Source organism: Sander lucioperca, chromosome 19 (assembly GCF_008315115.2).
Source record: "Sander lucioperca isolate FBNREF2018 chromosome 19, SLUC_FBN_1.2, whole genome shotgun sequence".
NCBI classification, from domain to species: Eukaryota; Metazoa; Chordata; class Actinopteri; order Perciformes; family Percidae; genus Sander; species Sander lucioperca.
The window spans coordinates 9,707,831-9,723,998 of NC_050191.1; the positions used below are offsets into that span (position 1 = coordinate 9,707,831).

A 16,168-nucleotide genomic window follows, 5' to 3' on the forward strand; every position below is an offset into this window, starting at 1 on the left:
GTATAATAATGACACTGATTAGTGTAAGAGGAGGCATTATTACAGATCGAAACAAGATGATGAAAGTGTTGATTGGCTTAGCGTAAGACTTTAATTCATATAGAACATGTTTACTTATTGCTTACAATCATTTAAATTGTTTATTTTATGTTAAGGTTTCTAAACCTCCAACAGCAGTGATATCACAGTATTATTAAATTCACAAAAAAGTCCAAAGCTTCAACATAACACTCATATCATTTAATACCCTTTGGAAAATTCCATTCATTAGAATCTAAAGGCACGATTAAGCATTGCTAATGACGGCCATTCTGGGACGCTTGATGCAGCATTGCTTGCTAACAAGTACTAGTTGTCCAAGTGGCTCTTGAAGAACTCCTGGACTTTTTCCCACAGGTCCAGCTGAGCCTCAGAATGGGCTTTTGGCTCCCCACCAAACACCACATCACTCCCTACTGCTCCATGAAACCCAGACGAACAATAAGGCATGTGAGGGACTTCCAAAAAGTGTCCAGCTTTAGGGTATGTTACAACCTTAAAAGACTCTTTGCCATGATTTCTTAGCGTTGCAGCAGCCTGCTTGGCAAAAAAAACACTGTTCCAGTTGTGGTCATCTTCAGAAACAGCAAACAGGAACTGGCAGCTGGCACGTTCAATCGGAATCAATGATGCCCTGTTCTTTTCCAAGGAGGGGTCAGGTAAGGCATCTCGTATATCTACAAGCCCAGACTCTGTGATTTTAATATTCTTCATGACAGGGGGAAGTGGAGGTATAACAATGTCTTTGTAGTGTAAAGGAATCACAGTATTTGCATTGCAGCCATTAATACAGACGGTCGCTGAGATCCCAGAGAGGAAAGATGACATCGACAAAGCCAAACCGCCACTGTGAGAGATTGCTATGATGCCAATCCCTGGACCTTTAACCTGCACAGAGAGGTATTGTGTTAATCATCATAATCGATTTTATAAGATCAATAAATAACAACCATGCCTCAAATCTATCCGAAACCAGAGCTTAAACAAACAAGAGTTGCAACTAACAATCATTTCCATTACCTTGTTTTCCTAAAAAAAAAGGCTAAAAATACTGAAAATCTCAAAAATCCCTAAAGCCAGAGATAATATTGTCAAACGTCTTGCTTTGCCTAACAAACAGAACAAAACCTAAATATTTTCATCTTATTATTACATTAGATGAACAAATTATGGGAAGCTGGGACTAGAGAATCAGTTATATAAATAGTTCAGATCAGTTTCCTAGAATTATCTTAATTATGCATAATTTGCAAAGGACTTTGAAAAAGTCTGTCACAGCCATAGATTTGTGCCATCAGAAGCCAGTAGAGGGCAACATTGACACAGTAAATATTGGCCTATATATCTAATACATTCTCACTGTGTGTAATTAATTCATTGGACACATTTTTCACAATAAGAACAAAAATCAAACATCAGATAAAATGGAGATTATTATACATGTGATTATCTATACTGTTTTGATCTTTAATACTAACCTCTGGCTGTCTCCTTAGATAAGATACAGCCTCTTCGAAGTACTCCAAATCCAACTTTTTAGGTCTTTTTGGTAAATCCTGGTAGTCTGTATAGGCCAGTGCCAGAACAACAAAACCTTTATTTGCCAAGAGGCTGGCTCTGGGCTCAGTAAGACGTCCACCAAATGTGTACAAATCCACAACTCCTGGGAATGGTCCCTTTCCTGAAGGGAACAAGAAAACAAAGAGGGAGAGGGAAAGTTAAGTAGAACACTGACATCTCTCCGATGTCTCAGGTATCATCAAGAGAACACAACTAACCTGGTGGTACGAAGAGGACTCCTCGTATTCTTCCCTCTTGCACAGGTATTCTCTTCATCCCCTCTGTCATGTATTGTCTCTCGTTGGTTTCAGAGGCCAACACCTCACCAGTCTCTCCACTCAGTGCTTCTATCTCCACCAGTGTTGGGCTGAGCACATTCTTCTTTAGGAGTTTACTGTGTGGAGTCTCCGGTGCCAGGGCCCAAAACAAACCCATGGGCTCCACTCCGGTGTAACTTCCTCCAAGAGAGGGTGCACGGTAGACATCCACCTGGCCGGTTTCATCCGCTTTGTACAGAGCAGAAGCCTTGAAAATCACCCCTCTGTCATCAACTAGTTTGGACCTCAGTTGAACTTGTTTGTGAGGAGCGAGTCCCTCTACTTTTACCTGCACCATTTTATCGAAGAGACACCGAACACTGGGGAGAATTTTCAGGCGGATCTGTGAGTACGCCATTTCAGCTCTTCAAGATGGGAGAGAAACAGGGACTCACTGTGATGGCTTAAATGTCCTTCCGCTTTACTCTGTTTGTTGTCACTGCATCTGTTAAGGCAATCAAGAATTAAATGAATGTCTTGCACACACAAAAAAATCACCTCTGTGTGACTCAGCTCCATCAAATGTCATAATATTCATTAAAGAGCCCCTATTACACTCCTTTTCAGCGTTATATTAACGGCAGAAAATTGAGTTTTCATTATATATGACATACAACAGTGTAAAATTAAACACCAAGGTGTCATTAGACCACAGGACCGAAATAACTAATGAAGAAAAGAGAAATATTTTCACCAAGAAACTTTATTTATATCAAAATGTAAAAAAAGAAGTAAAGAGAACTTTCTAAATGATAGATGAAAATACAATCTATATACACAGCAGCTAAATTGTATCTTCAACACTAATAGTGTCCAATCCTCTATCATGGATTACCGTCATCTCGCCTATCGCAGCTTTGTTAGCTGGTGCTGGGGCTATTTAGGACCGAGTCAGGATTGTGATCCAGTCCTGTGTTGTACTCCGGATAAGCCAGGAGTTTCCTGATCCCACTGGTCAATACACCGGCATCCGCCTGCCACTTGACTGAATAGGGAGACATGTTGGACAGCCACTTCCTCCTTTGAGGGTCTCTCATATTGGGATACCAGGTCCTTGGGGATGGAGATTTTATGCATCTCCTCAGCAAATGGCACTGGGTCCTCAAACACCTCCTCGAAGACGAGCCTCATCAGGTCATCCACATAATCTGAAAAATATTGTATTCAAAATAACATTTTATAGTTCTTTCATGAATCCACCTCCCTTGTACATATCTCAAGTATGACCATAAGTATTCCATTGCGCTTTCCTGTTATGTTTGTTGTAAAAAATAAAGTATTTTACTAACTGTATGTGGGGACCGTTTTCACAGGCCTTTCTGAGCATTCACCCTTTTCTGATTGGGGGAACACATCCTTGTAGACAGCTTGCCCTAGAGATGTTGTTGCTTGGCTGTAGTCTGCATTTTCGTTGTAATGCATGGCTGCTAGGTACAGCCTACAATCACACAAATTGATGAATATAATGACCTATTGGAGTTCAATTTTTCTTTACACTTAATATTAGCCACTACTCAGTTACTTTTTTATAAAGCTATTACGGTTTCATTGTAAAAATGTATTACCTACACAACCTTCCCAGGAAAGGGTAGACCACATTCTTGGGTATAAAACGCAGGATCAAGCGGTGGAATGCCTCCAGCGATGAGGTTTGGAAGTGGTGACTCAGCTTTTCCACATCTTTGAGAACTCTCTTATTGCAAAGTATTTTTTCCACTTTGTGGAGTGCCATTGACCCTTGATTAACATTACAAAAACAATTTCGAAAATTATTAAAACAGGCAATACACTAATGCATTTACATTACAACAGAAATTTGAAGAGATATTAGGTTTTATGTCTGTTGATATTATGAAAAGAATTTTCTGTAGCTTTTTTAAAAATATATTTTGAAGGCCCATTTAGGGTTCATACCTGGCTGGAACCACTTTGCCGGATCCCTCGACACTCGGTCCGGATGTTCACACTTGGGAAAGATGGGGTTTTCATGTTTGTGAACATTTTGGATGTGGTTGACCAAGGATGTCCACTTGGCCACCTTTTCAGGCCCTGTTTTTGACGAGTTGGCACTCCAGTAAAGATGATTTTTTATGCTACGCAGCCACTTTCTCAGCACCAGACACTCCTTGTTTTGTGCCACTTTGTCCAGTTTCTTGGACAAACCTGATAGAAGTAGATATGCAATAAATGTATAATCCAGACATAGTTTGAAGATGACTTGTTACAGAGACAAAAAGCATAGAGTATGTCTAGCAGCCACAAAGTATGTTGTGAAATACAGTATACAGGGATAAAAATGTACCTTTTACAAAGTGCCACACGTCATAGAACTGTGTGATGTTCCTTTCCCTAAGAAACTTCTGAATTTGTAGATGGCGGTCGGTAACGATGTAGTCCACTATCAAACCATTTGATTCAAGAAGATCTAGGCATCTTTTCAATCCCTCCTTCTCCATTTGGTAACTACCACGTACTTCATTGCTCTGGTGGTGGGTGGACACAATTGCAAAGCTGTGAGACATAAACACACTGAAGCATGTTTAAACATGTTTTGCAAGCCTTAAAAAAACAAATTATTTAACTCACCTGAACAAGCTGAAGGTCCAAAATAGTGTTGCTCTCCAGGTGCATCATGGTGTAACTGCCAAAATTAGCTGAATGGCCTAAAGAAAACATGACAGAGAAGGGGACAAGGGTTTAACACAAATTAAATGCTACAAGTTTAATGACTGTAAAAATATCAGACACTGTCAGAGTTTTGGCCTACCTGGTGAGTCTGCTCGCATGTCTCCACAAAGTCTGAGTGTTCCCTTCTGCTTTAGCTGCTGCAAAAGAATCTGCTGGTCCGTTGTCCATTTGTGGATAATAGCTGGCTCCAAGAAATTCCTAGCATGCATCCTGAAGGTGTCGTACGGAAAAATCTGGAGCTGCATGGCCTTGAATATCTAAGAATAGATTTTTTTTTAAATGTCAGGATAGAAAAGGTCCATTGTTTGCAATTTTCATATGCTGAAAAAAAGAAATAACATTACCTTTTCCAGTTGTATGAAGGATGCACCTGTGAAATATGTGGCTGCTGACAACAGAAGGTTGCCAACAGGAGTACTTCGAACCATGGGCTGGCTCTGCCACTGCCTCGAGTAGTTGCATTTTGGGCAAAACTGGTTGAATGCCACATAAGTACCAATTCGTAGCCGCCGGACATCACACCTAGTATTGCACATTGGACAGTTGTCAAACAGCTCTCTGAGGCAGCTTTCAAAGACGACATATTTATCATCAGCATATGTGGTCCTTGGCACAAACCTAAAAAAATGAATAAAAAAAAATGCATTTTTACCACATACTTGCTTTAGTTTTCAGAAATGTTTTCCTTTGCTTTCAACTCATTCTAAAATATAGCTAAAATATGAAACTTACGACATGTCAGATTCCTCCGTAAGAACAAAGTCGCCCGGGTTATATGTCGAGTCTAGCAGCTCCGCAGGCTCCGCTGAAGAGTCTGCTTCCTCTTCCTCCTCCAACTCAAGACGAGGTCTCTTCCTTGGTCTGACTAACTGGCCCTTAATTGGTGTAGATGACGGTGGGGAGTCACAACGGGATGTGGTTTTAGTCCCAACACTGACACAAGACACCATTGCCTGGGTGCCTATAAATATAAGCAAAGATGTAAACATATTTTACTGCTATAATAATTATAGTATACATATATAATAACGTGAGGGTTAAATATATTTCATAGTTTTTATTAAAGTGCATTTTAATTCCTATAGTCCACATAACTCAACAATGGATCTCAAATGCAAAACCACATTTGATGCCTCCGCTTTATATACCTTTGCTTCTCATGTGATGCTCCCTCAGTGTGCCCCTGGATAGCTGTGTGCCGACCGAAAACATCTTTTTAGAAGCCACAGACTGTGTGCCCACTGAGATGGTTTGTGGATGGTCAGTCTGGCATCCTACTTCTTGAAATCTAGTTTGTGTGGTACCAGTGTCCTGCTGTGATGTAGACAGAGTCAAATAAAGTAATGGAAACATTTGCAATAGAGGAGCCAGTCAACATCTAGAAAGCTGAACAGTATCGAAAAAACCAGCAGAACACATATGTTATGCATGTAAACACATCTACATCATCAACCGCATATGCCGCTACTATTTTCAGTATAAGTACCCCACCCCCGGGTGATCAGCAGGCCCAAACAGTTTTCAGCGGTGATCCAGAATGAAAATCTGAGGAATTTAGCGGACTGTTTTTCTGCTTGTGGTGGAGATGTTTACATTCTGAATTTTATTTGTATTTATTTTTTAAATCTGCGGAAAATTCTACGGAATTATGTATCCGCATTGGAAAGTTATCCAATGGATAAAGTTACAGCGTATTACTAGCAACGACAATGTTATATCAATACAGAGTTTACAGGCTAGCATGCTAGACGTAACATCATAGCTTGATCTTGCGAGCAAAAACAATCCCCATTACTTACGTTGTAGAATGTTAGATAAAACTGGTCCAACAAATGATAAGCAACCCCATTTGAACGCAAACGCACAAGCTAACGTTAGCAACTTAGCCGAGGACTACAGCTGAGTGAGCACTGTGTAACAAACCAGCTTAGTCACAACCATCAACACTTACACAGTACAGTAGCTACGTTCTTTGTTTTTAAACAAAACAAATCCACAAATAACAAAGCATACTTACAAGTTGTGATACGGAAGCTCCAGGTTGGTCAAACAAAGTGGGAACTGACCCGTCTTTCAGTAACAAACGCTTGGAAAACCCTGAGTTGAACTGTGCCCAGTTCACAAAGTTATCCTTGGTAAAATGCCGAAAACACAAAAAAATATTGAGGTTGTACTGATCAGGACGAGTTCCATAAATAAATTTAAGCCATTGATTCTTCTTTTCTTCTTCTTTTGGAAGTCCAAACAATTGCGTTATGCTTGTGCACCCAAGCACACAACGCCTCCACTGGGACATGATCAATTTAATCCAAACAAATTGTTCAATGCCGACCTGCCTGCCTCCTGGTTCTCTTCCTTAGAGAGAGGGCGTGCCGCTGGACGGGCTTTCTTAATTGTCTAGGTCACTGATTGGGGAATTTAAGGCAGGAATGCAGACGAGGCGTTTCAGGCAGTTGAAGAGAAGTGCTTTTGCTGTGGGAGAGAAAGCTCCATTTGGAGTGAAACCTTTTTTTTGTACTTTATACATATTACATACACAACAAAACTATATAACACACTTCATGATGGGAAACCCAAAAAAAGCATAATAGGGGCTCTTTAAAAATATTCACAGAGTAGTACCGACATTGCGTTACTGAGAAAGAAGAGCTGTGTGGCACTTTTGGCATTTTTTACTCACGCAAAATAAGCATAAGTATTAATAAACACTGATCCAACTGTTTGGTGTAGTGACTGTACTTCTCTATAACTTAGTTTTCTATATTGTGTTTACAGTGCCATCTCTTAACTTAACCAGATACATAATAACATAATACATTCTGCATAGAATAGAAGAAGAATATATTCTGCATAGAATAGAAGAAGGCACTGACATTTTGGAGCAGGTGAAAATACTCATTTATTTACAAGGGTAAACATAAGATGCATGAAGACACTTTTCACCTTTCACCAACATATAAACCCATGAAAGAGTCACATGACAGCACCTGGGTGTTCTATCTGTTAAGTATTTGAAATAAACAACATTTGTCATGACGCGATGGGGTTGCGTCTGTAGCCAACTAGCTAACGTTAACTGAGAAATTCTTTGACTGTCTTTAGTTGATAGAAAAGAGTGCATTTGCACGGTACTGGGTAATGACCTTACTGGGTGAAAGATCAAGATAACACAGCTCACTATTCTGCATTAAGAACCAGCGACAAGTAGTTATCAACCAAAACATGAAAGCTAACTTTATATTATTATTCCTCATAGTATATAAAAAATACGATATAAATCTATGATTACTACTGTGGATATAAGTTAGCTAGCTTAATTAGCTAACGTTGACAAAGTTAGCTAACGTTAGTTAGCAGGAAAGTAACTTCGCAGGTTTGAGCTTGATAATGGTTTTTGTTTTAGTTTAGCGCCTTTGTTTCGAACAAACTGGCTATACGTAGACAAATTTGGACCATACTGTAAATACATATCCAAATATTATCTCCCACCTGCCAGAAAATGCTTGAAAATCATACCTTTACAATTACGAAGCATTGATGTATAAAGAGGAAACAACCATTGCACCAAGTAGGAGTAGTAGGCAACTGGGCGCAACCACTTTTCCAAAGAAGGGGGAGGGTGGATTTGGGATCAACTGCCTCTGAAATGAGAACTGCTTTCTGTACTCAACGTATGTCGAAATATTCATTTAAAATATATGTATTTAAAATAAAATATAAGGAAAAACAATACGAAAAGGAAAGCAGGGGTTTTACCCCCCTACGGAATGTGTAGAATGGCACCAGCGAGAGATTTAAAGTTAGCTTATTTCAAACATGAGACGATTTCATTTTAATAAGTAATAACAAAGATTCTCAGGTAATAATTATTTGCCAAAAATATGATCGACTTCAGGAACATATACATGTATGTAGAAAGGTGAAGCAGCCACTAGATGTCAGCATTGGCACAGAGCTTTACATGTGCATATCCTACTTGAAAGGTTAAAGACACCTTTTCTGTACAAGGGTAACAATTACTTTCGATCTCCTAACACAGTAGCCTATGGTTTTTAGAGCGTTGGCGATTTTAGACCCTTTTTAGCCCCCTACATTTTACCTCAGCCCCCCTAAAAATGATAATAAATTTTTTTTATATATATATCTGTTTTAGTGCTTCAAGTTAGAGTTTGCGAACTTGTCTGTTAGTGACAGAGGACAAACACTTACAGGTTCAAAGGGCTTAAAACAGGTTTGATATCCTGTGTGGCTGTCGCCAACGCTATGCACCTGTAACCCAGTCAAGGAAAGGGTCAACAGAAACGTAGTGTTGGCCAATCGGAGGTGGAGTCTCTATCTAATCAAGGGGGTAAGCCTCTCCCAGGAACGCGTAGCTTCTACGGTGCCATTTTGATGCTACCAAGCCATTCACCTCCCGTTAGCATTCCATTGACTGCCATTCATTTTGGCGGCACTTTGACAGCGAATAACTTTACATCTGAAGCGTTTAAAGACTCTATTTGTCCATTGTTTATTTCTAAAGAAACACGACAATGTATAAAAGGCTCCATTACCTTGTATCTTACGTTATGGCTCTGTAGCAGACGTTTTTGTAAAAATAGGCTAACGATTGTGTCATAACCACGCAACTTACTGTCGCATAGTAGAGGAATTACCGTATAGTACAGGAGAAGCATGCAGGCAGTTTCGACTTACATTCGCTGTTTAAGTTTAATTACTAATGTTAACTAGCATTTTAGTTAGCAATAATTAGCCTGTGCCTATGTTATCTCCTTACATATACCTACGCTCTCCGTCTCTGCAAGTTTCGGAATGACTGAGATTTCTCTTGGCACAGCTACCAGAAGACTTAAAACTTTCAGACAGGTTGCTCACATCACATTAAGTCGTCTCTCTCAGTTAGAGGCTGTGCAGTAACGCTCAGCCATCACCGGAAAAGTGCTTCTAATATCCTTCACCGGTCTCCGTCCAGAGCAACAGGATCTGTTGGTCCATTTTATATATGTCTATGGAGGGAGAGCAGGCGTGTGGTTGTGAAGTTTAAAGTTGGTAGTACCCAGAGAAGAAGTTGGTAATTTCATGGCGCAGATTAGAACCCAAATTGAAATGTCAGCCATTGCTGAATGTTAGAACATTGTGTCAAATTGATCGTTATTACTGTGACTTATAAAGTGTCAGGTTTAGTTCCATCATAGTGTTAATAGTGTCAAAAAACGTTTGTTGAAAAGCTGATGTTGTTGTTCTGTAGCTAACTCAGAGATTATCGGCTAATGAAATTACTGATTTAGCAGGGGGGGGGGTTAACACTTTTGCAAGGCACTGTATCCGTGTCACATTCTCATTAGGGGCTGAGCCCCCCTAAAGGTCTCATCCTAGAATCGCCCGTTTTAGAGTATGTATGTCCTAGTGTTATTGACATGAATACAGTAACACAAGAACAGTATTCATGATAGGAAACTAATTTACACCACATGTGCCCCCTATGGAATATATTATCTGATTAGTTGGACCACCATGCTGCATATATTTTCATATTAATGAGCAAAATGGCAGGACACTGGGCTCAGCTGCCTCATGTTTACAGTATCTGTAGGGTAGACCTCTGTCTCTTTTCCTCTGTGTCTTCTTGTCAGAGGATCTATAGGACTTAATGGCATGTCAAGGTGTTAAGCAGGAGTTTTATCCAATGAATCATTGGTTGGCCTCATAAGGTTGGCCAGTGCCAGAGCTTCTTAACCTCTGGGACGATAAAGGGACGGAAATCTTTCATAGACAAAGAGGGGAAATTAAGACAGCAGGAGGATGTAATTAGAGATAAGCGCAGGGATGGTGCCAACATTAACTGGAATTTGAGCAAGTGAAAGCAAAAGTTGATTTAATAACAGCTATGTAGAATCAACAAAGTTGTAAAATATAAATGAAATAGCCACGCAGATATCACGAATAACCTCACAAAATACTATAAGCCATTCAAATAAATCCTTGTCTATAGAATATTGCAATATAAAAAGATTGGCTTGCTAAATAGTAAAATTTTTGTATTTTCTTAAAGGCACCTATGTATATGTTAAGTGAAAATGACCAAAAGGATACATGATAGACTACTGTATGATATGGATTAAATTATCCTCACATTAAAGTGAAATCTAGTGTATATTTTCCTTTTTTCCATTTGGGTGATGATTTCAAAAATAAGCGACTGCCTCTTGATTTTTGTTTGCAGTGACGAATTATGTTTTGCAGGTTACAGTGCAGAGCGAACTGCGGTTAGGCACAATGAGAGATCTCACTTTTTTTTCCCTCTGAGTGAATGAAAGTAAAATTTCCATCCACTCGTTCTACCTTCTATCTGTAAGGACATTGTGTGAAATACAGTGCAGTCCTATATAGTGGAATATACTCATACTGCCTAAGTTCATCACCGGTCTATTTATTCATCATCTTTTGTGTTTAACAACATTTAAGTGTATAGGCCTAGATCTGATGCATATGCACACTGTAATGAGTCAATATTGCTATCTAGATCAGGGGTCACCAACCTTTTTGAAACTGAGAGCTACTTCATGGGTACTGAGTCATACAAAGGGCTACCAGTTTGATACACTCTTCTGAAATAAAAAAAATTGCTCAGTTTGCCTTTAGTTATATATGATTATTAATGATTAATGATACTTATCTATGTGAAGACACTAATTAATGATCAGTTAATCAGTTAATGATTTCTCACAATAATTATCAACAATGACTTAACAGGGTGGGAAACAGATAATATCAATATTCAATTTTCATTTTTAGAACAGGCCTGAGGGCTACTCATGTGGTCCTTGGGGGCTACCTGGTGCCCGCGGGCACCGTGTTGGTGACCCCTGATCTAGATAGTCTCACTTTGCCAGACCCGGTCTGGCTAGTCCACACAGCATTCCATAATGGGATAAAAATGTGTTCTGGTTTATTGCCATTTCTTTAAACCAATCACAATCATCATGGGCGGTGCTAAGAGCCCGGCAGAGCCACAGTTCCACTGCAAAATAGCCTCAGGAAGGAACTTGGTGGAACACGTGTAAGTTCAAAAGTTGTTTTAGTTGTGCAACAGAAAACTCAGATTGGACAGATAGTCTAGCTAGCTGTCTGGATTTACCCTGCAGAGATCTGAGGAGCAATTAACCATTGTCCTCATAAATCATCATCATAAAGTTTAAAATTCCAACACAAAGAAAGCGGGAGGTAATGGACATCTGCCGAAAAGAGTGAAATCCGGCGGAATTTCCGGTAGCAATTGAGCAATCCCGGAAGTGGAACATAGTGGATATACTAAACTCAACATAATAAAACCAAGGATCCAACAAAGACTGAACTAAAAACCATGACCTATATACAAGCTAATCTGCTGAAGGAATGAAGTGCCGTTGGAGTGATGGGCAGAGAAACTCAGGTGAGGGGAATTAGGTGAGGCTTTAAAAAAGCAGGAAGTAAAGTAAGACTTGACACATGATAAGAGGGAGGTTACAAAATAAAACAGGAAACAGACTAAAGCGAAACCCCAAGACCGACAATCCATTCTGCAGATAATCACAAAATATAACTGCACATTTAAATAGTGAATTTTTCTAAAATTACACATATACCATAATGCGTGAACTGTTTGTATATAGTTAAGACATTTGCAGTTTCTATTGTTCTGAATTTTGGTATATTGTTCTTTTTTTTGTCACTATTTCCTTTGTCTCCCCACCAAATAATGTGCTTTTATTATGAAGTCGAGCCTTATGGTTGGCTTGACCGATTAGGATCCGCCCTTTAACCGAAGTAGCCATGGAGACCGCGCGAGAGCGAGGCAGCTGGTAGAGTTCTCACAGCGAGGGTTTCCGCTCACCTAAAATAAAGAGCTGGCGAGCCGAGGACAAGGAACAACGGAGCAGTAACGTTACTGACGGAACTAGACGTTCAAAACATTAGATTTTTTTGTATTATTTTGCCACATTCTAGTTTGGGGTGTATCCATTTATACAACCGTGAATTCGTCGGATATGAAGCAGTGAGAGGAGGGCTCGCCGCTGGTAACCTTTAGTTGGTGAGTCTCATCTGTTTTTCGTAAGCTAAGCACACATAACGTTAGGCCACTACGAGATCTCTTGTCTGTCTCTTTCCTCTTTACCGGTTTGTATTTTTTTTTATTGTAAAATTAAAAACAGGAAACATGTTTCCCACGTTGGGGTAATATTTAATAATTTGTCAAGGGGAATAATGAGTTGTCAATTTTGTGTTTGTCACCTAACTAGCTTAGCTAAGTGTAACGTTCATGTTAATTAAGCTTGCTTTATTCCAAGCACCATTTTCACTTTTCCATTGCCCTATTCTATTAACGTTACTTCTTACAATCCTGAGCTTAGTCTACATGTGTGTACGTAGCTACGTATGTACGTAAATGTGAGTGTATGTGTATTTATATTTTTTATATACTTAGGTTATATCTGTAATGGTCAAATATTTATGTTTAACGTTACCTTGTTCGGCTTTGTTGTCGTTGTTTTTCGCCGTATGTCCATTTCTATGTACATTGAGAGCAAAAGAAGAAAAATCCGAGTGGCCAAGTAAGTGTGAACGCATACAAGGAATTTGATTCCGGCTTTTTGTTGCTCTCACAGAAATAGACATACTACGGAATAAAACAAGGACAACAAAGCTGACCATGGCAAACATAAACATTTGACTACTATGTGCAGATAAGTACATATAAAAACTGTATATGTATATTACCACGCATTCACATACGTACATATAGCCTACGTAGACAAACAGCTCTATGAACATTGTAAACAGTAATACAGTAGTGCAATGCAAAAATGCAAATGGTGCTGGAATACATAAATAATTATTGATATAACCGGTTGCTTTTATATCTGAGGTAGCTGGATGACATACACAGTCAGTGTACAGTATGTTTGACAGATATTTACATGTTTAAATGATGTGTTTTACACTGTAAAATATATAATTTACTTGAAAGGTGGATGACTGGTGTTACAGGGTGAAAGCTAAATGCGTGGTGGTACAGGATAAGCTATATGTTAAAGTTAGGACACGTTATTTCTGACAGGTATCCAGGTTGCTTTAACGTTTTTTCAGATAACATACCCATGCTTGACAAAGTCCTTAGCGATACAATAGAAAAGAAAACCGGCTCGAGTAGCTATAGTTAGTCCAGTCTCTAACAGTTAATAGCTGTTGCGTTACTGTATTGTTACATTTTGGTAATGTTTTGAGAGAATTATTTATGGTGTTTTAACTTGAGATTAGCTTAAACAAAGATCTAACAATTGTAAATGTAGCTACTTTTTTATTTTTAGAATGGGTTGGCTTTGCTTTGGTTTTGTTTTTGTCGTGTGTGTGTGTGTGTGTGTGTGTGTGTGTGTGTGTGTGTGTGTGTGTGTGTGTGTGTGTGTGTGTGGTCCTAGCAGCCCACCACACTCTTTGTTTAAATAGCTTGCAATACAGTTGCACGTGTCGAAGCGTGTGACTCTGCTTTAGAGCTGCCATGAAGGCAGTTGACCACGTTTCATTCAGTTGCAGAGGTGTATTATTGGGTTTTGAGGATCTGTCTTGCTCAGATATTCCTTATACGCTGGAATTTCTCACTCCCTGGCTTATGTTCCAATAAGAGTTTCTTGATAGCTGGGCAGGGTAAAATGTGACACTTAACCACAGCAAAGGGCAGGGAAGTCCAAAGGTGAGCTGTTGTTTATCATCTTAATGGAGACCAAAGATGAAATATACAGTACATTTTGAGAGACCTTCAGACAGTCATATTTTGAAAGACAGAAGTCATGGAGAGGAAGGTATCTGGGACTAATGTTCCCAGTTAGGCGCGCTGTGTCTAATAGGGCCAACCAATGTTTTGATCAAATCGTTGTGCACCACATGTTGTTGTGAGAGTTGGGGTAAACTATAATGATAATGTATTCACCACACTGTTATACTGAAACTGTGGTAGCTGTTCCTAATTTATTGTCAGATTGGATTTTAGTTCGATTTTTGCATCAGTGTGATAAACTATGATGACAGGGTTTAGCGAAAAATATGGATATTTTATCCATTAACAATTTATCTGCTGAGATTTTCCACCATCAACTGTATTATATATCTTATATGTTATATATATTGATAACATGTTAACGCATATTTGCCATGATGGAGGATTTCCATATTGTTCAACTCCCAGAGGTGTTTCTTCTTTTTAACTAAATGAAATACAGTTGCTGTAAATTAATTCCCCACAAGTATAAAACCCACTGTCAATGAACATTGTCCTGCTACTTTGTCGAGCTGGACGGTGTTTCCCGACCAAATCTAAAAACTGACCAAACTGTATGTTGTTAGCACCAGTGTTGGGAAGGATACTTTCAAAACGTATTCCGTTACAGAATACAGAATACATGGGTAAAAATGTAATTTGTAAAGTATTCTGTTACATTACTCAATCTGAGTAACGTATTCTGAATACTTGGAATACTTCCACATTGAATTGCATTTTATAAGTGTAGGAATGCGGCCATCACATACAGCTTACTAAACAGGCTTATTCTGTTGTGTTCTTCTGCTCCAACTGGCTGAATGTGTACCTAAACAAGCAGATAGATTGTTGTATTTGTAGTCCCGAACTGCATACCACAAAAATGTAACTGCAGTCTAAGCTACTACAAGTTAATTTTAGCTAACGTTAGCTAACATGTCAAATGGGGCTAGTCAGTCTTTCAACGGCTCTGGGGCTAGTGAAATCAGCACATAGGAGAATGTAAAGTCGCACGTGTCGCAAGGTGACCAGTAAAACTACAGCAGACGACTACCCCTGGCTAATTAAAAAAAAAAACTTACTTTAAGATGCTTCTTCTGGTTGGAGGTGGAGTCATTTGGATGCTGACAGGAGGTTGGTTGCTGGCAAGCAGAGGTTGCACTGCAGTTATATTTCGTTCTCCCTTCTCTTTATTTAATGTGAAATGCTGTTAGAATTTCCAAGATAGAAACGCATTCCTGCCCTGACTCTGTTGTGCCGGTTCCGACTCCATTGTGACTGATCATGCAAATAGCCATTATTTCCTGATATTGTATAATGTTTTTAAATCATTTAATTCTAAGTGATCCACATTACCCAATGTTTGTGTTCTATTTAAAAACATCTTATTATTCTGGACAGTGTGAGTTCTACTTTTTTATGGCTTGATTCAAACCTCAACTTCACTTTTTTGTCACAATCACTCATTTTACTCCCACTGTTCAGATTGTTTTGTTTTTACACATTGTACACACTGGCTTTCACAGAGGAACTAGCAGATATACAATGGGCAGCTTTAATGGGGGTGGTGTATGGGTGGTGTATGGGGGTGGCGCAGTGGGAGAACTGGGTTCGATTCCCACTGCAATACATCAGCCAATGTGTCCCTGAGCAAGACACTTAACCCCTAGTTGCTCCAGAGGCATATGACCTCTGACATACTGTATATAGCAAATGTAAGTCACTTTGGATAAAAGCTTCAGCTAAATGACATGTAATGTAATATAATGGTTCT

The 16,168-nt window shown here is 39.2% G+C and overlaps 2 protein-coding genes across 13 annotated transcripts in view; one reads left to right on the forward strand and one right to left on the reverse strand.

Moving 5' to 3' along the window:
- Positions 1 to 114: 114 nt before the first annotated feature.
- Positions 115 to 8,263, reverse strand: LOC116066110 (acyl-coenzyme A thioesterase 1-like). 12 transcript variants are annotated; one of them, XR_004895873.1, is made up of 13 exons: positions 8,121 to 8,234; positions 6,622 to 7,076; positions 5,753 to 5,918; positions 5,337 to 5,565; positions 4,949 to 5,222; positions 4,684 to 4,861; positions 4,503 to 4,579; positions 4,219 to 4,399; positions 3,831 to 4,079; positions 3,482 to 3,653; positions 3,206 to 3,354; positions 2,752 to 3,064; positions 2,243 to 2,361 (listed from the first exon to the last, which is right to left on the reverse strand). XR_004895873.1 is itself a non-coding variant. In XM_031321940.2 (12 exons), exons 2-12 carry the CDS (start codon positions 6,898 to 6,900, stop codon positions 2,808 to 2,810), a joined length of 2,169 nt encoding a protein of 722 aa, XP_031177800.1. In that variant the 5' UTR covers positions 6,901 to 7,076; positions 8,121 to 8,235; the 3' UTR covers positions 2,602 to 2,807. The 12 variants fall into 12 exon arrangements, 11 of the variants coding, with proteins under 11 accessions (XP_035851194.1, XP_035851190.1, XP_035851195.1 ...); XM_031321940.2 differs by lacking the exon at positions 2,243 to 2,361 and having other exon boundaries at positions 2,602 to 3,064; positions 3,248 to 3,354; positions 8,121 to 8,235; XM_031321944.1 differs by lacking the exon at positions 2,243 to 2,361 and having other exon boundaries at positions 2,602 to 3,064; positions 5,337 to 5,479.
- Positions 8,264 to 12,418: 4,155 nt separating this feature from the next.
- The window catches only part of susd6 (sushi domain containing 6), a 34,441-nt gene continuing 30,691 nt past the window's right edge, over positions 12,419 to 16,168 (forward strand). The window contains exon 1 of the mRNA XM_031322324.2: positions 12,419 to 12,675. The gene's annotated coding sequence lies outside the window, so the exon portion shown is untranslated. The remainder of the gene's footprint in view (positions 12,676 to 16,168) is intronic.

Bases quoted from the DNA above. Each gene is read 5' to 3' on its own strand.
- LOC116066110 (XM_031321938.1), bottom strand. From the start codon at position 6,900: ATGTCCCAGTGGAGGCGTTGTGTGCTTGGGTGCACAAGCATAACGCAA. The intron at 5,919-6,621 runs GTAAGTATGCTT...TCTACATCACAG, and splicing joins GAGCTTCCGTATCACAACTT to CAGGACACTGGTACCACACA. The intron at 4,080-4,218 runs GTACATTTTTAT...TACTTCTATCAG, and splicing joins CGTGTGGCACTTTGTAAAAG to GTTTGTCCAAGAAACTGGAC.